Source organism: Ambystoma mexicanum, chromosome 3q, assembly GCF_040938575.1.
Source record: "Ambystoma mexicanum isolate Mex_15411 chromosome 3q, UKY_AmexF1_1, whole genome shotgun sequence".
NCBI lineage: Eukaryota > Metazoa > Chordata > Amphibia > Caudata > Ambystomatidae > Ambystoma > Ambystoma mexicanum.
In genome coordinates this window covers 719,221,924-719,244,202 of record NC_090926.1, presented here as the reverse complement: position 1 = coordinate 719,244,202, position 22,279 = coordinate 719,221,924, and the positions used below count along the sequence as shown (strand labels likewise).

The 22,279-nt window shown below is 45.4% G+C and overlaps 1 protein-coding gene across 11 annotated transcripts in view; it reads right to left on the bottom strand.

The window, feature by feature from the left end:
* The window catches only part of TNRC6C (trinucleotide repeat containing adaptor 6C), a 1,467,646-nt gene that overhangs the window by 411,166 nt on the left and 1,034,201 nt on the right, over positions 1 to 22,279 (bottom strand). For all 11 annotated transcript variants that reach the window (XM_069654647.1, XM_069654638.1, XM_069654641.1 and 8 more), the window contains one exon: positions 1,619 to 1,847. In XM_069654647.1, the coding sequence (XP_069510748.1) occupies positions 1,619 to 1,847 (229 nt within the window). The remainder of the gene's footprint in view (positions 1 to 1,618; positions 1,848 to 22,279) is intronic.

Genomic DNA, 22,279 nt, shown 5'->3' with positions numbered 1-22,279 from the left:
GGAACCCCAAATCATTGACTGTCCCATTGGGTATGGCTACATTCTAGTGGCTACTTTGAATGATGCTGTGCATCTGCCCGCTCCTCATTCCCCTTAGGGTGGCAACTGTGCCTCGCCTGCAGCAATGGCCAGTGACCACTATAACCGCCAAAGAGGCCACTATCTATGGCTTGTGGCCGCAACCAAGGCTAGCTGCCCTGGGGCATGGTCTCTGGCAATGTGACAGGTCCAACATAGCCTTTTAGAATGGCCACAAATCCAGCCCACTACCTTTGACCATGCCCTGCAACTGCCCTGACCTCAGAAGTGGGCATTGGGTCTCAACAGGTGGCCATGCACAGTGGCCACACTGTCTCCAATGGGAGTTAGTGGGTCACCATTGACACACCAACCCTTTCAGTTGATCCATCCCCGGACCCTCCCCAAAATTCAAACAGTGGCACCTGGCCTGGGACAGTAGCCAATGTATCCGCATATGTGGTCAATGTCTGAAGGCCTTGCCCAAGCCTCGCAAAATAACCTGTGGTGGACACTGGGCCTTACCCCTGTTTTGGGTTCATGGGTCTCTAGCCATGGTCTTTAACAATGGTCTGTCACCACTTTGCCCAGGACATGGATTTCAGCTACCCGAATGGCCCCACCCATCAAAGCACCCAACGTGGCCCCTGAGCCTGGGCTGCAGCCAGTGCCAGAGGCCACTTCGCCATCATTACAGGTTTTTGGGCCACTGGCCATGGCCCCTATTAAGTGAGGCACAAGTGGCAGCCTAGCATATATAAAGTTAAGAACTATCCCGCCACCCACTTCTTTCTCCTCCCCCCAAAACCCAGCAAGAAGACATAGTCACCGACTCTTGGTTGAATGGGCAAAGATCCCTCTTAGTTTTGCAGTCATTTCTTTTCTACCATAATGGATAAATGGAAGGAGGGAACAACCCCAGAAAATCTCCTGAGAGAGTTGGACCTACGGTGGCTTTAGGAAAAACAGAAAAAACAAAATGTCTCACCCTCAAAGTTACCTTTTTTTGGCTACGGGGAGAGAAATGGCCATTAGAGAGTGTCAGAAGAAAAAGGCTTAGAGGCGACACCACCAGAAACATGCTTGAACATGGACCCAGGAATGATTTGGGAGGAAACCAATCTTCTCAAAAACTGTACTAAAAAGGTACAAAACCACCATCTTTATAAAAAAAGCAACAAATAAATAAATAAATAAAGGGTGTCACAGCTAAATAGCACTTGAAAGGCCATTCCTGGTGAACAACAGCAGTAATTTCAAAATGGTTCCAATGGACAACAACACATTGATAACTTGTTTGGATATTGTCAAGGTGTCTCAAAAGAACACAAGGTGTGTCCCTGCAAGCATACAAGTGATATGGTCTAAAACACCGTTTGGATGTCCTCTATGCTCAGGTAAAGCTAGTATTGTCCTACAACGCCACTGTTTATTTTCGCACTGGGGTATAGGAGTGTCCCAAAAGCACAAGTAAAAACTAAGTCAAGAAGTTACACAAATAGCAGTCATAGATGAAATGGCAAAATAAGCCAATCATGCAAGAATATCCTGCACCATGCAATAATGTGACTAGCTCTTATGTTATCAAGAAGTTACTTACCGATGGGATAGGGAGTGTAGGTGTTCTGTGAAGTCTGCTGCTCTTTGGTCTGCAGGTCAGAGAGACTGTGGACTTGGGGATGAGGCGAGAAGTCGCTGGTGGATTTGCCTGCAAAGGGGTGCATGGAAGGATGGGATGGGGGTGGCTGCTGCTTCATGAGCAGTGCCTGGGCCAGCTGGCGCTGGTGCTGTTGAATCTGCTGCTGCATGTTATTGATTGTACGTGCGACCTAGTAACAGGAGAAAAAAGGGTAAATGATTATTCAGAAACATTTTAAAATAAAGCAGAGCCACACTAAACCACCAATGCACAGACGCATCCTACATCCATAAACATCCAGCTTGACAAGATTAAATGGAGCATTCAAATAACTCACAAATAATCCCTCTCTTTTTTTATGATGGAAAAGTGTTTCCTGGCTTCCTGGATTTAAGTCATTGACAGCTCTGATGCATCAATCAGTGTCAAAGAACAGGAGTTTCTTAGAAAGACTTAAAAAAGAAAAGATATATATCTATTTTCACACTTGTAATGCCCTGCATATCACAAGGGTCCTAAGAATTTGTGGGTTAAAAAGAAATCGCCACAGTAAAGTTATTTATGCTTTCTGTTCCATCTCTTGCTGTTGGGGGAGTTTCCCTAAAGGCTTACATTTAGTAAGGCTTTAGTAAGCTATCCCAGTGGTTTATAAATCTCCAACTCTTAGTATCAGTCTGTTCTAACCCAGGACCTTGGTAGAATGGCAGAGCAGTCAGGCTTATCTTAAGAGGAACATGTGAGCTGTAGGTAAGTACACTGAACCTAGTTAGACATGCACACCAAAGAAACTCTTACACCTATAATTTATATAACAGCATATATACACAAACAACAGAATCACTTTAAATACTTTATACACTTGCATTAGAACAATTCGGAATACTTAAGAACACACTTGAAAGGGCACTTTCTCTTTTGTGTTTGTTCACGGTTACATTTCTAGCAACATTAGAAAGGGAAAAGATAGTGTTATCGGATTATCAGTTATTACGCACACCTGCAGTTTTAAACAGCCCTTATGGTAATAAATTTACAATGCACACATATAGTAAAGTCACTTAAAGGGAGGAAAAGTGTTAGTTAGTATAACATTAGTATGGTTGAAGGTTCTAGAGAGGGTGCTTCACCCGGTAAGTCCAAAACGCAACGGTAGCTAAAGGCAGTTCGGAGAGGGCTTGAAGTCTTGACAAGAGGCAGAATAGGAATAATTCCTGTGGATTTCTTCCAGTCTCTAGTGTTATAGAAGCAGCAAGTTCATAACTAACAAGGGAGAGCTTTTAAAGAACTCAAAGGCACAAAAAGCAGTGGCTTCAGTCAGAGGTAAGAGGGGGTTACCCTGGACACCTACGTGCACGCCAACGCTCTGGAGCGACTTCTGGAATCAGGTAAGCAATACCTTTATCCCCACAGTACCTTAGGTTAGAAGAAAATGTTTGTGCTGGATGCTCCGTGATATTGCAGCCATGGAACTGACCTCTGGATTCCTTGGTCTGATGACTGAATGCAGGACAATGGACAGGATCGCTCAGCAGCAGTCTCGAGGGAGGACCTGGGGCACGACTTTCACCAACTTCTTGTTTCACCTTGTTCGCTTCCTGCAGTCCCACGCTCTAATGAGGGGGACTGGGCGAGTTGGATCGGATCTCTGGAGTGTCCTTATGGTTTCAGCAAGGATTTGTACAGATTCAGCCTTTCCACTATGATGCACTCGAAATGGGAAGTATGTCTCCTGGTATTGGGGTTTCCGCAGCTTGGAAACTCCTAGGACCTCGGGAGATGGCTCAATTCAAAGTTCATCTTGGTACTGGTTGCTCCCAATAGCCAAATGGAAGGAGTCGTTCTCTTTGAAGCTCCTCTGTCGCACAGAAAACAAGATCAGGACAGCAGTGGTCGCTTCACAGTGTTGCAAAGGGTCTGCGTCTCTGGTCGTCTTCTTCTTCAATGACTTCAGCTTCTAGTGGCCGACTTGCTTTTCACTCCAGAAGCCTCACCTTTTATACAGTTCCAGCGAACACTTCTCTGCAATCTCTCCCAGCATTTTACAGAAAGGGGCGTTTGGCTGTCTAATCAAGACAGCCAGACCCCCTGTGGGAGCTGGTCCTATTCAGGCACTCTGGCAGACAAAGGAGAGGGGTGGACGTCTCCTTTCCTACTACCTGCCTGCCCAGACACTCTGGAGCCTAGGCACGGACACCCAAGGGTTCCCGCCAAAAGGCAAAAAACACACACACACACACACACACACACACACACACTGACCTCCCGCTCCCAGAATGGTAGAAGGGCTAACAAAGAACAACCAGGCTAGTAATGGCGAAAAAAGAAGGGAGGCCCAAGTTGGTACTTGGGTGCCCCTATTGTGCACTTCCGGGGCTATGGACATAGCATGTCTTATCAAAACTACACAATAGTTGGTAGAACACGTCCACTGCCACCCGCCATAACTAAGAGATTCTATATCTCTTAGTTATGGCTAGTGGTAGTTAGGCCCTCTAGGTTAATTTGAGGAAGACCTCACACACATCCTATCAAATAACCTTAAGAACTCCACACGAAGCATCTTATTAGGAGATTTTAACCTTGGTCTTAGTGACCCCTCAGATGCTAATGCCACATTAATTAATAATACCCTAGAGGAACTAGGATTCACCCAGAAGATCACAGAGCCCACCCATACTAAAGGTAGAACTTTGGAATGGTTAGCTGTGCATAACTGCCCAGTCCTGGTCTCATCTATACTTCCGCAGCCTTGGACAGACCACTACCTGATCTCGTTCACTTTAGAGGTGACACCAGTGCAAACAGACAGTATAGCTCCAGCTGTCCAGACCAGAAATAAAAAGAACACCACCCCTGAAAACCTGCTCCCACTGATCTTACCGACTCTGAATGCCATTCCTGATCACACAGTTCCCTTTATGATGGTAGACCTATATAATAAAATCATGCTTTCATCCCTTGATGACATAGCTCCCCTGAAGTTGAGAAAGAGCAAACCTCGAAAGCATATCAACACTTGGTTCTCTCCTCACCTTAAAGCCCTCAGACAGGAAAAACGATGCTGTGAAAAAACCTGGAGATCACATCCCTCAGAAAACAATAAGAAAAACCTGAGTATATTAGCTGCCCAATGTAAAAAAGACATTATCCTGGCCAAACAAATGTCCTACAGCACTTGAATCTCGCAAGCGAAATCCAACACTAGAGAGCTCTTTACAATACTAAAAGAGGTTGAATCACCTATCCAAGCACCCGACTCATGCCTAAAGGACAAGAATTGGTGCACGGGTATCCAAAACGCATTAGCTAATAAAATCACCTCTCTGAAGACGAAGATAAGTATTAAAAAAAGACTCCCTTCTCGCTTCCACTAAATCGAGTATCCTGATCCCTAAAACGACACACCCCACTCGGTCGCACACCCCTGGGCCACCCAATCCCACTTTAACTTCCACAAAGTATCTCCTAAAGAGGTTGAAAATGTAATTCTTACCTTCAAACCCTCGAATTGCCACGGGGACCTATGCCCCGCACAATTGATAAAGGATGTGGCTCGTGATCTCGCACCATTTATTAACAAACTAATAAATGCGTCATTCACATCAGGCACCGTACCTAAAAATTTGAAACAATCTTGGGTCCTCCCCCTTCTCAAAAAACCGAATCTAGATCCCGCTACTCCTACTATCGCCCCATCACTACAGTACCGTTCTTACTTAAAATCCTCGATAAAATAGCATATCAACAAATCCAACATTACCTTGAACACTTCCATCTCCTTGGAGTCCGACAATCAGGCTTCAGGCCTCAACACGGCACTGAAACCGCACTCATAGATCTCAAAGCACAGATAGATGAGCTGAGAGATGAGGGTAAGACTGCACTATTGCTACTCCTTGATCTGTCAGCCGCTTTCGACCTGGTTGACCATGAGATCCTATGCAACCACCTACAAAAAGCAGCCCATTTCTCTCAAGAGGGAACCGGCTGGATCCAATCCTTTCTAAACAACCGCACGATGAGTCTTCTCCCCATTAGCAGCAGCCAACCCATCGCCTATCACCTGTGGTGTGCCCCAGGGATCATGCGTCTCCCCGACCCTGTACAACATTTTCACAAAGCCCCTTTCTGATGATCTAGATGGTCTGGGTATCACCTACACTAATTATGCCGATGATACCCAGATCCTCATCCCGTTGACGGGGGATTATGACAAGGATTTGGCCTTCGTCAATAAAGTTTACCTCATCATCCAGGCATGGATGGCCTTACATGATCTATGCCTGAATGATGACAAAACAGAACTCCTCATTCTAGGGTCCACACAACCTCAACAAACTAGACCTAAACTACTCCTCTCTAGTAATTGATAATAACAAGATCACTGTAGCCAAGGAAGTCAAAACCCTTGGCTTCTACTTAGACTCCACTCTCACCTTCAAAAAGCGAGTTAATGCTATGGCGTCCGGCACATCCTACACTTGCAAACTTATCAGAGCAGCCAAACCATTCCTCTTACCATCTAACTGTATCACCCTTGCCAGGGCTCTGATCCTGTCTAAACTGGACTATTGCAATGCGCTATATGTAGGTTGCAACAAATATATCACGAACAAAATTCAAATCCTACAGAATAACGCCCTAAGAGCGGCCCTTAGCATCCCTAAGAAAGCACACATTTCCGAGACTAGAAGATCTGTCAACTGGCAATCTACGAAAGACACAATCTTCCTCAAATCTGTCTCTTTGACTCACAAATGCCTCCACCAAGCAGCCCCTCAATACCTTATAACTAAATTCACCAGAACAGCTTCTTCCCGCCCCATTAGACTCTGATCTCCTCCATGTGCCCAGATTTAAACGTACGATGTCGGGAGGGAATAGCTTCCCTGTAAAAGCAGCGCAATTTTGGAATACCCTACCCCCCACTTGCAGGGAGAACCTCCCTTACCGCCAATTCAGATCAAAGACCATTAATTGGCTCAAGAACCATGATATATAACTCCTGCCTGCTGTGCCACACTACTATGACTGTAAACCTGTACACTTTGATGTTCAACTGATCTGCGTAGATACAATTCATGATATAACCTGCATCTTGTATTTGTAAATTCTTTTGTAACTTATGCCTCACCGGCTTTCATTGTCTTTGATGCTCCAGTAATGTAACCTAAGCTGGACTTCATCCTTCTGTATGTAACAAGCTTTGCAATCCTCTTGATGTCCCTGCGCCTTGTTACCCCTGGGTTAGGTGCGCAATATAAAATAAATAAATACAAATACAAATGTGACTAAAACGTCAGAGGTATCTAGGTATCCCTAGGATCACTAGGTATCCCCTTGGCACTCCATTGAAGGTGGTGTGTGCCAATCTCTCAGACTATAGAGGTTGGGGAGAGATGAGAACTGTAGTTACTGGATATAGAAAAATGAATCTTAAAGGAGGACCCTAAGGGTCCCCAGAAACACTGCCCATAAGGAGCTGTGTGCTGCAGTAGTAAAACACAGATGCCTTTAAGAGTTGTGGAGCAGACAGACTCCATAGTACAGGTGGAATACAAAGAATAGAGTTCCAAAAGACAGAGCCAACAATGAGTGGAAAAAGGCTCCACTCATTTAGGATTGAAAGAAAAAGGTGCAGAATTACAGCAAAAAGTGTTCGGGGGTCTCACTAGGAGAGGGGATGAAGGATAAAAATAAGAAATCTCCCTAATACTCGCCACCATTATTTATGTCGTTCTTTCTTGCAGAGCTGTGACATTTCTTCTTTCACACTGTGTGACTTTAATCATGCAGATGAGCAAATCAGTAAAACCTGGCTATGCTGGTGGACATGACAAAACAGTATAAATTACTCATCGTATTGACTACTATACCCATAACTCAATAATCCATCTTGCTCCATACCTTTGAAATGTCTCCTACGAGAAGTAGAAAGAACCAGACAATTCTATAGCGCATCACGAAATTGTAAATGTGCTGGGCCAATAAGCGGGACACACTTGTGAGATACCTCTCTCACACGTTCCTTTAGCACCAACCAATAGTCCTTATTAACGGAAATAGAGGGAAGGGATGTATAAAGGAACAAGGACAAGAGTCCTGCAATACAACTGTCCCTAAAGTAAGTAAACAAAAGGCTCTGAATCATGTTGTTCCCATCTTCATCTTGTATCCAGGTTTGCAAAATTATGCATTACTACTGACTTCTGCAATTGTATTCGCTCTCCCCTCTTGCTTCTCCACTCTTTTTGACTGCTTATTCTCTGTTCTATCCACCTCTCCCTTTTCCTATCTCCTCCTCTTACTTTCTTCTATGCACTATCAGAAGTGTCCCTGGGCCTAGTATGATCGCAACCTCACCTGTCTCGTCCCCCATTCACTTACTTGTTTTTTTCCTCCCCTCCCACCCTCCAGCACTATCTGAAATGTTGTCAGGCACTTGTTTTGTTCCTCCCCCTTTTCTCCGGCTCTACCAGAAATGTCATCAGCCCTACTACGGTAGTGGCCTGTCTGTTCCCATTTCCTTCCCACTCTCCCCCTCCCTTCCTTATCTATGTCTTAGCTCTTGCACTATTTGAAATGTCGTCAGGCCGAGTACGATAGTTAATTTCACATCCTTACTGCTCATGGCCTGTAAGAATGTAATTGTATTTTCCCTTGTTCCCTCCCTTGCCTTCAAGCGCTTTGAAACACATTGTGTATAGGCTCTATATAAATAAACCATCATATCATATAATATCATACCATGCGCCCAAATGCCACCAGCTCTGTTGACCACTCAACTCCACCCCAAACACCTCAGGTTAGAAGCATGTGAGAGAAAGTCAAACACAAACTCCAGGGAGGATGGGTGGGCCATATGTGAACTGATAAAACATATCAATGCTGGGAAACTATTCCTACAGGCAAGTAACGCTGATTAATCTAGCACTTCCTTTTACATATTCATATACATATTGAACATAAACAGTAGCAAATGCTTAGCACCTGGGAGGTAGGAATTTCACTGGAAGATGTTTTTCAATACAGCCTCGGTGACCAGAACCTCAGTTCGTATATCCTTGCCCAGGCAGAAGTGCCTTCAGAACACACTCGCTGACCACCTTGCTGCCGTTTTACAGATGCCTCCCAACAGCAACACTAATACCATCCTTTCCTCTGGTAGAAAGTCCGTCATTATGCTTGGTAACTCTTATTTTATTTACCGGATTTCATACAGTCCACATTCGTCTACTTATTGCATTAGAGACTGACTGTCTTTTCTTAGCCGTAACCAGGAGCAGCACAAAATTGTACATTCACCTGGATTCTATGAATATGTGTATTTAGTAACTAAGGAATCTTTTGACATTGTAAAGTGTGAAATCATTGCTCCACTAATTAATTCTCTGTAGAACATGAATACAGTAATTATAGTCTGAGACTAACTTCGGATGGAATCAAGGGTGTGCTCAGGAAATCACTTTAACCTCAAGGAATTTAACATTTGACCATGAATAAACAAAAGCCTGAATTTTTCTAAAGCTTTGTGCGGATGTTGAAACCAGGAAAGGTGTATTACATGTGACAAATCTCAATGCCTGCTAGTGAAAGGAATGTCACTTGTAGGACCAAGATTAAACTTTAGGGCTCTGCTTAGATCGGAATTGCGACAACTCCTTTCTGCATTAACAGGATTAGGAAAGAAAACAATAAAGGATATTTCCTGACTGAAATGACACACAAATGGTAGGTGTTTCGAGGCCCTGCAAACATTTGCCCTTTTTCCATGGATACATTTGGAAACGTTTGATCCAGAGCCCCACAGGGCTGTGGGGCATGTTACATTTCCCCTATTTTTAGAGCTTTTGAACTGGAAAGAGAATGAAAGCATTTCTACTAATTGGGGAGCTGATGGGATCCAAGTCATGGGGAGAAGTGGAAGGAAAGGAGGCTTAGGAGTGTTTTACGTGTCTTGTTGAGCCTCCAAAAGTGCCCCATGAATATTCATATGATTTCCGTTGTCTCTTTTTTTTAAAGTTTGTAATAAACTAAAAAAAAAAAAAGAAATATTCATATGTAGGCAAACATTTGGATCAGTGACATGTGAATATTCGCTGGTCACCTCTCTGAAGGCGTAACAAGGCTTGGCCCTAAGTACTACCTTGTTTCATGAAAACTTAACAATGGTTCCTCAGAAAAGAGGGCAGGACGATCCCCATTTGATTCATACGGTTTGTGTGCCAAGGCTAACAAAACAATCAACTACCAAGAAGGATGTGGAATTAACTGGTGGGTAGAGATCAATTAATGCATCAACCTGTGTCTATCAACATTCTAAAGTGAAAACCTGTTTATAATCTAAATCCAAGTAGGTGCCAATGGCTGACCATTAGCACAGGGCAAATCGATTTAAATACCAGATTCTGCGAAGTCAAACATGTATAACCATTTAAGTGCTATCTACCCATATTCTTGACAATGCCCCATTACATAACCTTGTTTATTTACTGGAGTTTTGTGAATAAGTCAAGACAATCATAAAGGGCTATAGGCAAAGTACTTAGGAACCATTTTACTAAGGATTCATATCCATGAGCGGAATGGAGGACTAACCCCTATTTAGAAATATTATCTGTTTTTCTGAGGAATTGTCCATGATCTCCCCAATACCAGAAGAAGAAGGTTGGTAGACCAATAGGAGTTTGGACTTCAGACACCCATTTGATTAATTTAGCAATCCTTTGACCTTCTCAATTTGAATTGGGTCTTCACTAGTTATGGAGTTGGTGGATAGGGCAATAAAAGCGGACCATACCAGGGAAAATGGTGCATCAAATCCTTCCGTAGACTTCGGTGGGAAATATGAAGATGGCAGTTCTCTGTTGCAAATAATATCCACCGGGCTAGGAAACCTTACTCATGAAAACTGATGAAGAACATGCAGGTGGAGTTCCCATGTGTGAGTGTGGATAAGACTTCTAAAGGACTGGTGCTGAGGAGACAAGGCAGGTGCAGTGTTTCAATAAAACCCTGGTCTACAGAAAACGCTTCCAAAAGATAAGAACCAGGAAGTCAAAAAATGTCAGATTGCACGCTGCTTAAAATACGTTTTTTTTCAGTTGTGGAGCCATGGAAGTATTTTTAAACATGCCGTTAAGTATTTTTATGAGCATTTCCTGGTGTCATTCCCTCCACTCCTGGATGCCAAATTGGGGCATTCACAAATTGAATTCACTACCACATTGGAAGCCCCAATACTAGCATGTTGGTGTTGCTTATCAGATATGACTGGCATCAGTGGGAAAATATTTCTAAGAAGATTCCCTATTTTCCTGTGAACAAACAAAAAGCAGTGCCATGACATACTGAAGGACGGAATAGTTGCATCGAAGCATGTCATCGGGACTATATTAGAAGTAGCAGTCAGGTGAAGCCCTGATAGTAAGGGAAGATGTTGCAGCACATGCTTCCTTCTTGGCCTTCTTCTCAGGGGTCATAAAAGTCACAGATTAGATAACCTTCTTTGCACTGTAGCAGTCGCTATTGACGATGTGGTTGGGCCTCTTAAACACATTGATGCATCTTCCCTGGCATCATACCTTTACCCCATGCAGAGCAGTAATGGCACCGCAGAGGCAGAGTCCTAAAGATTTTAAGAACTTTCTCACACACGTTGGGGCAATGGCTGTGGTTAAAAACAGCCAGTTCCGTTTACACTCCTAGTGTAAATAAATAATACCCTTCTTCTGAACCTGGAGCACAAACGTCCCAGTAACCCCATGCATTAGGCAGATATACAACACTCAGTCCTCAAAAGGGTAACCTCTATGTGGTGATGGTATGGAGACATCTTTGCTTCGTATGGATGTAGTTGTAAAAGGATCATCTTGAGGAGTCCTGGTTCAAAGGATACGCTCAAGGTTGTGTGCGCTAGTTGTATTGGCCACATCCAAATACTCCATGTCTAGCAGTCTCATACACTCCAATAAGCACAGGTAGACACCGATCTCCTAATATTAATCTTCTTCCTCCAATAGTGGACCCTTTACCAAGTCCAACACGTTTTTCAGGTGGTTTGACAAATGACAATGCATTACTTACCGTAAAAGCATTTCTGATGATTGTATCTGCTTAGATTCACATGCTGTGCATAGGTCCGACATCCAGTGGTCACTGCGGAGTATTGCATGTTGTTTTTCGTAGTCGAAAAGGGACGTCGACAAGGCGTGTCTGAAATACTATCCCTATAGTGACGTGTGTTGTACCCACAATCCTTCACGCGTCGAGGTCCCTCTGTTTGTATTTGTCTGCCCTGAGGGAGCCTTCTAGATGTGAGTGAGTACAGAAAAGAGAGATATAAAAGGAAGTCTATGTTCCTTCCATCCGAGCGGGGAGGAAGGGTGGGCGCATGTGAATCTAAGCAGATACAATCATCAGAAATGCTTTTACGGTAAGTAATGCATTGTCTTCTGATGCTTGTTAATCTGCTTAGAATCACATGCTGTGCATAGACTAGCGAGCAGTACCCGGAGTTGGCGGTGGGTTATGAGAAGGAACAGTAGAGAAAAGATGTCTTAATACTGCCTGACACACCTGGGAGTCAGATCTCAAGTGTGCATCTAGACAGTAGTGTTTTGTAAAGGTGTGCACAGAACTCCAGGTAGCCGCTTTGCAGATGGACTCAAGGGGAACATTTGCAATGAATGCTATGGACGCCCCCGTGCCTCGAGTAGAGGGTGCTCTTGGCCTAAAGGGCAGTTCTCTCTTAGCAAGAGTGTAACAGAGAGTGATGCATTGTACAATCCATCTAGATATAGTGGACTTTGAAACTGCATCCCCTTCTCTTCCTGCTGCCACCGAGACGAAGAACTCATTAGTCTTCCTCAGTGGTCTGGTTCTTTCCATGTAGAACATGACCGCTCTGCGCACATCTAGTGTGTGCAGAGTTTTTTCTCCCAAGTTGGAAGGATTTTGAAAGAACGTTGGCAGTTCTATAGACTGGTTTACGTGGAATTTCGATATGAACTTCGGAGCAAACCTTGGGTGCGTGCGTAGAACCACCTTATCTCTGTGAACTGTAACGAAGGGGTCTAGAACAGAAAGAGCCTGTAGTTCACTTACCCTCCTGATGGAGGTGATAGCTATTAAAAAAGCAGTCTTAAGAGTGAGGTCTTTAAGAGATGCTTTGTGCATGGGTTCGAAAGGTGAGCCCATGAGTCTGGTAATTACCACGTTAAGGTCCCATCCGGGAGCTGGGTCAGCTATCGGGGGGGTGTATTCTCTTTATTCCCTCCATGAAGGCCTTTATAACAGGGATCTTCCACCACGACACCTTGAGTTGGGAAGTGGTGTATGCAGAAAGTGCCGCTAGGTGGACTTTAATGGAATTGAACAGTAGACCTGAATCCAATAAGTGGGTCAGGTATAGAACAATATGTGTGGGAGAGCAGTCAATTGGGTTGATGCTTTTCCCTCTGCACCAGATGACAAATCTCTTCCACTTGCTAGAGTAGCAGTGGCGAGTGTTAGGTTTTCTGGCTTCCCTAGGAATGTCCATACATCTCTGCGGGAGCAGATGTCCGAATTCTATGATCTCAGGAGCCAAGCTGCTAAGTTCATGTTCTGGGGGCATGGATGCAGAGTCCTGCCCTTGTCTTGTGACAGCATGTTGTACGGGCAGGGGAGTTTCACTGGGGGAGATAGAGACATCTCCATCAAGTGAGCGAACCACGGCTGTCGGGCCCACATTGGGGCCACCAGTATCATGGTTACTTGTTCCTGGTGCATCTTGTGCACCACCTTGTTGAGAAGGGGAGTCCGGGGAAAAGCGTAAACAAATTTCCCTGACCATTGCATCGACAGACCGTTCCCCTTGGATTGGTTCTGAGGGTACCTGGAGGCGTAACTAAGGCATTGTGAGTTCTCCAGTGTTGCGAATAGGTCTATTTCTGGGAATCCCCATTGTGTGAAGACGTCGAAGACGATGTCTTCGTGCAGTCGCCATTCGTACTCTTCGGGCAGGGGGAAATCTCTGCTGAGTTTGTCTGCCAGCAGATTGAGTTCCCCTGGTACATGTTCTGACAGTAGGAACATGTTTTGTTTGAGAGCCCACTTCCATATATTCTGGGCCAGTTTGGACAGCCCTGGAGAGTGGGTGCCCCCCTACTTGTTGATGTAGTACATGGCTGTGGTGCTGTCTGTAAGGACCAACACAGTTTTGCCTTGTAGGTGTTCCTGGAAGGCTTTTAGCGCCTTGAACACAGCTAGTAGCTCCAGTAGATTTATGTGTTTGGATGCTACGTTCGGAGTCCACACTCTGTGAGCAGTCTGATGGGATAGGTGAGCCCCCCATCCTGTTAGGGATGCGTCCGTGGTTAGAGTGGCTTGCGCCGCGGGTGTGGCAAAGGGTTTCCCTTTTTCCAGGTTTTGCTTTGTCCACCATCGTAGCGAGAGAACCAAGGCCTGCGAGACCACCACTGGATCTTCCCATAATCCGCTGGCCTGACACCACTGGCTGTGGAGCCACTCTTGCATAGGGCGCAGGCGCGCGTGAGGTACCAAATAAATACACAACGCCATCATGACTAGCAAGCGCATTGCTTTGCGTACCGTCACCTCTCGGCCGATCACATAGTGAGGGATCTGAAACAGCATGTTTTGGACCCTCTCGTTGGAGGGGAAGACGAGGCCGTCCTTTGTTTGAATTAGAGCCCCTAGGAATTGTTTGACTTGGCTGGGGTCTAAGCTGGACTTCTTTTCGTTGATGGAGAAGCCCAACTGGAATAAAAGGTCTACCGTCTTTTGGGTGTTGGAGAAGCAGGTTTCGTAAGAATCCCCTGTTATGAGCCAGTCGTCGAGGTAAGGGTAAACTGGGATGGACAACCTGCGCAGGTGGGCCGCTGCCACTGCCAGTACTTTCGTGAATACCCTTGGTGCCGATGCTATGCCGAAGGGTAGCACTCTGAACTGGTAGTGTTTGCCCTCTATCATGAACCTGAGGTATCTTCTGTGCGCTGGCAACATTAAAATATGAAAGTATGCATCTTTCATGTCTAATGTTGTCATGTAATCGCCCTGATTTAGCAGTGGGATCACTTCCTGTAAGGTCACCATACGAAACTTCTGGGGTTTGATAAACTTGTTCGCTGGGTGCAGATCTAATACAGGGCGCATGGTAAGATCCTTTTTGGGTACAAGGAAGTACACTGAATAAATACCTTCCGTTACCTGAGATAGAGGTACGACCTCTATGGCTCCTTTTTCCAGCAGCTGTTGTACTTCTTGGAGAAGGATAGCAAGGTGTTCCGGTGACATGCGTCATCCCCTCGGGGGTCTGTATGTTGGGGAACTGTTGAATTCGATGCAGTATCCGTGGGCTACGGTGGAAAGTACCCAGCGGTCTGACGTTATTCCCTCCCATGCTGGAAGAAAGGATGTTATCCGGCCCCCGACCGGTGTTGCATGGGAGGGGACGCAAATCTTCGCGTCACTTGTTGTTGTTGGGGGCTTGGGAGCCTCTGGGGGCGGACCCCCGACCTCTCCCTTTGCCCCTGCGCTGGCCTCTTTGGCTGTACTGCCCACTATTGGCCTGGTAACTGGTGGCAGGGTACTGTTGCTGCTGACTCTGTTGTTGGCGTTGGCCACGAAAAAAGCGTTTGTTGCCATAGCCGCGTCTGGTAGTGGGCTTAGAGATCTGGTCAAGAGTTTTGATAGTATCGAACTCTTTTTTAGCCATTTCCAGAGCCTCATCCACCGCTTTCCCGAAGAGGTTAGAGTCTTCAACAGGTTTATTTATTAAAGACGCCTGTGTCTCCGGTTTGAACCCCGAGTTGCGCAGCCATACATGGCGTTTTAGGAGTATTCCCTGAACCAGGGAACGTCCCGCTGTCTCAGCAGCATCCAGAGAGTTCTTTACAATACTCTGATTGACCTGGGTTCCTTCGCCAATAGTAGATAGCAGGCGTGTACGTAGTGGTTCCGGCGCTTCTTCGGCGTCCTTGCGCAGTTTGGCCCACTGCGCGTCCGCGTAGCTAGCTAGCAAAGAATTGTTGTTCGCAATTCTTGCCGAAAAGGCAGCCGAGGATGTGACTCTTTTAGCAAGGGCATGTAACCTCTTGCCCTCCTTGTCAGGTGGTGCCTCACTGGTGGACAGCGGCACCCCTGCCCTCTTCCTTGTATTCGTTACTACAAGGGAATCCGGAATGGAATGTCCCCTGATGTACAGCGGGTCTGAGGGTGAAGGAGTGAAAAGTTTTTCAATCCTTGGATTAACTCCTCTGATTAGTGCGGGTGTGGATAGCGAAGGGATGATTCTTCTCTTCACTGAAGCGAGGAGGGGAATGGTCTGGCTGACTGGGGGTTTCTCCTTAATTACTCTTTCTACAAAGTCTATTTCCGGAGAGATCTCCCCAGTGTCCAGTTCGAAATGTGCTGCTGCTCTGCGCAACAGGGCATTGAATGTGGGCTGATCGTCAATGGGAGACGTGTTTCTAACTGGTGAATTGTCAGGAGGATTTAGGTTCAGGACATCAGTGTCCGAATATACTGATGGGGATTGCCAGGGATGAGAAGGTCTTTCTTCTGGATTTTCTCCAAAGCCTTCTCCTACCATGTCTGGGCTGTCTTCCAGACCTTCCTCTTGGTTCTGTCCCTCTTCATTGTCCACAAAATCATCCTCCTCTTCTAAGTATTCCTCACCCGTGAGGTCATACACATTATGGAATTCTAAGGCTGTGTCCTGCCTCGGGTATTTGGCCCTGGGGTCCTCCTGAGGCCCTTCTCTTGTTCTCTTGGGAGTGGGAGGGTTCTGGGTGTTCATAAACCTCTCCATTCTCTCCATGCAGAGATGGAGCCTTTCCATGGTTTCATGGGGTACCCCTGAGCGGTCTAGCGGGGGAAAAATAGTGTTATCTTGCTGAAAACGGCTCGACCTCTCCCACAACGTTGAGGAAAGTGTCCCGTCGCCCTCCGAAAAGCCTTCCGGTGTGCTGGGGGTCCCCCCGACTGAAGGGGGTAGTCCCTGTTTTTCTGCAGGCTTTTTCGGCGTGTCTTTCGACCTTTGCGTAGCGCTCGACGTGTCCTTTGGCGTACGCTTCTGGGCGTCGGCTACGACGATCCTCGCCAAGCTCTCTGTGACTAGTTTGTCAGCGGAGGGCTGTGGTTTCGACGTTACGGGTGTCGAACGTTCTACGGCGGCGTGCGCTCTCTGCTGGTGCGCGCCGGCCGATGGTTTGGGGGCGGCGCCCTTATTTGCCGAAAGCCCAGTCGCTGGTCGCGGCTGCAGTTGCGAGAGGGGCTTCGAACCCGAACGGTCCGAGGAGGCCGCCGGTGTAACCTGCGTCTCCTTGGGCGCTGATGCTTTCTTCGTCTTCGACGAAGAAGAGCCATGGGTTGTGTGTTTATGTGTTGTATCGTGTGCGTCAGTGTCGCCGGGGTGTTCATCCCCATAAGCAGGGCGTGAGCCGAGCCCGTCGGGGCCGGGGACAGACGACGAAGAGCGCGAGCGCTCCTTAGAGGGGTGTACGACTTCCGTAGCGGAGGTCGTGTTATCACGTTCCTCGTCACTGTCGGTGGTCGCAGCGGCGGGTGAAAACCCGGCCTTCGACATAGCGTAGGCCGCCCACCTCTTGACCCTACGGTCTTTTAGAGTCTTTGGCTTTAGAAGCCGACAAGCCGAGCAACCCTCCTCTTTGTGATCGAGGGGCAAGCAGCGGTTACACCGTGAATGCTTGTCCTTCCAAGTAAACTTGCCCTTACAAAGTGGGCAAAACCTAAAGGGTGTCCTCTCCATAGCCGAGGCAATAAACCGTGATAACTACCCCAAGGGAAAGGAAGGGGAAAAGGAAAGGCATTCTCAGAAAAAGAATCAGAGATGTCCAATGACCCCACTCTCCCTACTGTATTTGGCCTGCGAGGCCAGGCCACGTGTTCGGCAACGCCGAAGGATCTCCTCCGCTCGTCCCCTCCGTCGAAGATCTTGCTCGGCGGAGACAGCTTCACAACTGCGTCGAGGGAGGGATCGATATATTAATCTTTAACAGGAAAAAACGACCAAAGGTCGAGGAGATGGAATCTGCAATGTCTCTCGAGGAGCTCCGCGTAAAGGCGACCAGTAGCTGGGCGGAAAAAAACAATCTGAGGGACCTCGACGCGTGAAGGATTGTGGGTACAACACACGTCACTATAGGGATAGTATTTCAGACACGCCTTGTCGACGTCCCTTTTCGACTACGAAAAACAAAATGCAATACTCCGCAGTGACCACTGGATGTCGGACCTATGCACAGCATGTGATTCTAAGCAGATTAACAAGCATCAGAAACCTTATTACTGGCATCAGAATACAGAAGTATAGCTTGTATGTTATCCTAAATAAGGGACGCTACCGGATACCAGGGTGCTGAAGGGGACCTTTCCCTTTCCTCCTACTGTTTTGATCTTTCTCTGGTTTCCTTCTCACGTTATTTGTCTCTCAAACAAACCACCTTCTTACCCATGCAACCTGCATTTTATTTTGTGCTAGCATTTTGACTTCATTTCGCTCTCTCCCTTAATATGGCCTTGATAGCCTTCAACTCTTCTTGGTCCACTGTTCTGGTGAATTCTGCTTTGCATGTGACATTGTGGACAATGAATAAGTGGGCAATTGCGTTTTTCCATCTTTTTCTGCCACGGATGCCGAGCACCCAGACAATGTCAGTACACACACTGTATGTGTCAAGACTGATGGAATCCATGTCTATTGCCTTGCTGCCATGCAGCCTGATGCAGATTGTGGCGAGCTCAAAGGCGCAGACATGAATGGTCTTAGCATTGATGGGGAGGGTGCCTGCATTGGGTGAGGTGGTGTTATATCCTACAATGATCTGCCATGGATATCGATGGCTTCCATGTATGGTGTCAACTGATGTCTAGTTTCCGATGCCATGGGTCATCTGGAAATGGTGCCTCCAGCATCCTCAGATGTCTATTTCACAACTTCTTTAATATATATGCAGATGTGGGCATAGTAAGTGTTTCAAGGGCTAGTTTCCTATTTGGTTTATACAATGTTTTAAGCAGTTTTAATGGTCTAATCTAGCTCTCCCACTACAATTATGGATAAAACAATTGTATGACCCCCCCCCCCCTTTACTGGTTACGACTGGCAGATGGTACATACACTCTGTGTGGATCCTCTTCAGACATTTCTTTGTCACCATTTTGAACAGTGCTTTGTGGTGAACAGATCATACAGGGGAAAAGTGACGTTCACCAGGAACAGTGTGGGTTGAAGTCTATTGGGGACTTGACGGTTTAACTATGATTAAACAGCAAGCACTGTTTTCAAAGTGTCAGCATGGCTAAGACAAACAGTGAAACAGTGTATATCTAAAGGACTTACTGTCCTTGTCTAGATACCCTAATTTAACCCACAGTCTCAGGGACATAGTGCACATCTCGCTTCTTGGTTCAAAACATTTTCTCCCAGGCATACAGCACTCTGCATGTTTCTTGATCAAATTATTCCAGCAAAACCTTTGAACAATGGTATTACCAAAACACACTTGCCTTACCGTATTAGTGTGACACATCCTTACCAGAACGTTTCTTAACCCCTGACCTTAGGGGATTACTATGTGTTATGGCAGAAAGTACATTGTTCTATCTTGTGTGAGCCTGCCCTAACATTTCTGCTGACATTTTCTGTCTCTTGATCTATTTTTCAGAACTGTGGAAGTGTTGCTGCCCCGGAAAGGTCTCCTCAACCAGTGTGCCAGAGTCACAGGCTGGTAGCAGCTGTGTTCCTCTTAGTTGGCTGAACCGCAGTGAAGCTTTTTTTTACTGCCAAGGAAGCCACTTGCTCCCTGAAAAGATGCATGATGGCTACTTCACATCTTTAAAGTTCTGTGACCTGGCCATTTTCTTTGTGGTTCTTCTTGTACAACGTCCATGGCAGAAACTGCCATTTTCCGACAAATTCTGAGTCAGAGATTACAAAGGCTTTTATTTGATAAAATAGGATCCAGTTCTACGTGGGTGAATGTCTGTCAGACATAGCAACCAATATACCTGTGAAAGTAGAAGTGAGGCAGGCCAGCAGAGATTGGGTGGCCGGTAAGACATTGAATGTAGCCTGGGTTGCAACTCGAGGGCTAGGGTCATTCCAGCACTGTGTGTAAAAACAGGGAGGCCCCGAGCTATTCTTTAGTTTACTTTTGAAGCCGATCGATAAGCAGCTGAGATATCATGAAACAAGGAGTTTTCCTTGCTGGAAACTGTGCTGCACACTTACAATCCTCTTAAAGGTGAAGCTCTGCCCATGTCTGACCACAGGTCACGTCACCCGTTTTAGGAGATTCGATTCCTCCCCTAGATCCAGCATAAACAGCATTTCACCTGCCTCTTTGGCCTATTTATACTCACCTAAACTTCTGCACCAAATAATTCCTTGACACAGAAATAAAACTTTACTCACAGTAGTGACTGAAGTACTCCTAGTCCCCTTTGCTCCATACTGTACGGGCATCCAGGTACAGGGACAGGACCAGAACTATTTTGCCTCACAAACAATACTATTGCCCATTTAAATTTAGAGTGCGCTGGGACGCGGATGCGGTCGTAATCAGTCTCCTGTGTATCAGCTGTGTATCATCGGACCGGAGACGGATTAGTCGGCCAGATCTTTTAATCAGGGGGTGGTTGGTTGGGCGTATGGAGGAAAGACTATGGACTAGGTAGGAGTACTTCAGTCACTACTGTGGGTAACTTTGCATTACTCCCATGTCCCTTCCCCTTTCGTTATTCTGTCTGTGGTTCCTGCCTCCCCGTGCCGAAGTACATAAACGCAAATTGTATATGTGGGGGAGGGGTAGGGGGTTCACTTTTCTCTTATTGTGGATTAAAGGAGTGGTGTTAATACGTTCACTTAACTCAGTCATTGCAACTGGACGCTTCCGCATCGCTGCAGTACGCAATTGATCTACCTCTTCCTCCTTCTCCCGTTATGAAATTTTACCTCTAGCAGTTAATACCATACTTTCAGTTACTATCAATCAAGCGGAGGGGGAGGCCGGCAGTGATGCATACACCTCAAATTACCAACTTTAAGGCAACCAAGCTCATAAACTCCTACTTCTCTAAAGAGCAGAAGTATAATACACTGGTTCAACAAAATCCCTCTACATCAGGATTAACGAGAGATCACATTGCAACATCTATAGGCTCAATGCAACAGCTCGACCCAACAACTAGTGTTGACCTTATGTCCTCTGAAGAGACTGAAGCGGACAAACAAAGGCTTTTTCCTGAATCCACTGCCATCTTTCTCTGAAGCTCCAGATTCAAGGATTAATCTTGAAGAAATCGAACAACCGTCCCCTCAGATCCAACTTTCAGAACTTAATGAACATTCCTAGAAGCAAATCTAAAAAGATGGAAAAGGGAGCTTTTTCTAATGCAGCCCCAGAAGCCTGGAATCCTCTTCCTCCAGATCTGCGGGATCATACATTGCTTACTAGTTTCAACAAAAAATTGAAGACCTGGCTATTCGTATAAATCCCACTATGACTTACATTTTCTTGCCCTACTTTCTGATCCCTCGCTTTATGTTTTTTTTGTTGCTGTTTTTGTTATGTCTGCGTCCTAACGCCCAAAGGTTCAAGGATGCGCGGTATAAATGACGTAAAGTAAAGGAAATATTCAGAGACTGAGTCATCTATTACCACCTATGAATCAACCCCTGCTACGGGACAGTAAAGGAGGCCATCATTGGCGATTATTTAATTAATGTGATATAGTTTTACAATGAAACCTTTACACATAATAAATCATATAATCATAGAAGAAAAATACAATTTCATGTATATAATCATGCAATATAATAAAATAATTCCAAAGTAAAACCTAGAATAAAATGATACATTCAAACAGAGATGAGGTGTTCTTATCTTCAATCAAATGATCAAATTTTAAAAAGCAATATACAAATAATGTATTAAACAGTCCGTCTTCAGTGCAAGTCATCACCTTCATTTACTTTGCTAATTTACTTGGTCAGTTAATGTTAAACCATTACTCCTATGGACGTTCATTCACTAACCATCGCTAATCGTAAACTAAAATCAATTAAACAGGAAGAATCAAATTTCACTCGTATCTATAATATTAGTAATCCAATGTAGCTACATGTTTATGCTAAGGCGTTTTTCAATTACAGACCATACACTGAATAGGGACATAAGCAGTCTTAAATTTCTTGTGTTGATACATTTTAGCCAAAAAGGTACATTCTCTAAACAACTCCACTTGATGTACAAATCTACTGTAGTGGGTCCAATAAACCTTACTCATATTAGGGCATTCGGTTAATACGTGCTTGGCAGATTCACAAACTGTTTTGTTCAAACATAAGCAGCAAAAACGTTCTTCTTTAACCTGTCGTTCGGCTCCAACCACCGACAAGACAGGGAGATGATCAATTTGTAACAATAATACATCTCCTAAGACTAGTGGAAGGACATAAGTTTAGATATCTTTGTGGTCTTTTAAATGTATATAATACATTAAATCTAAATAGATATCTTATCAATCTGCCAAGATGCACATAGTTTTCATGCCAATCCCAACGGTCCATATATTTACCCAAAGATAGCTTCA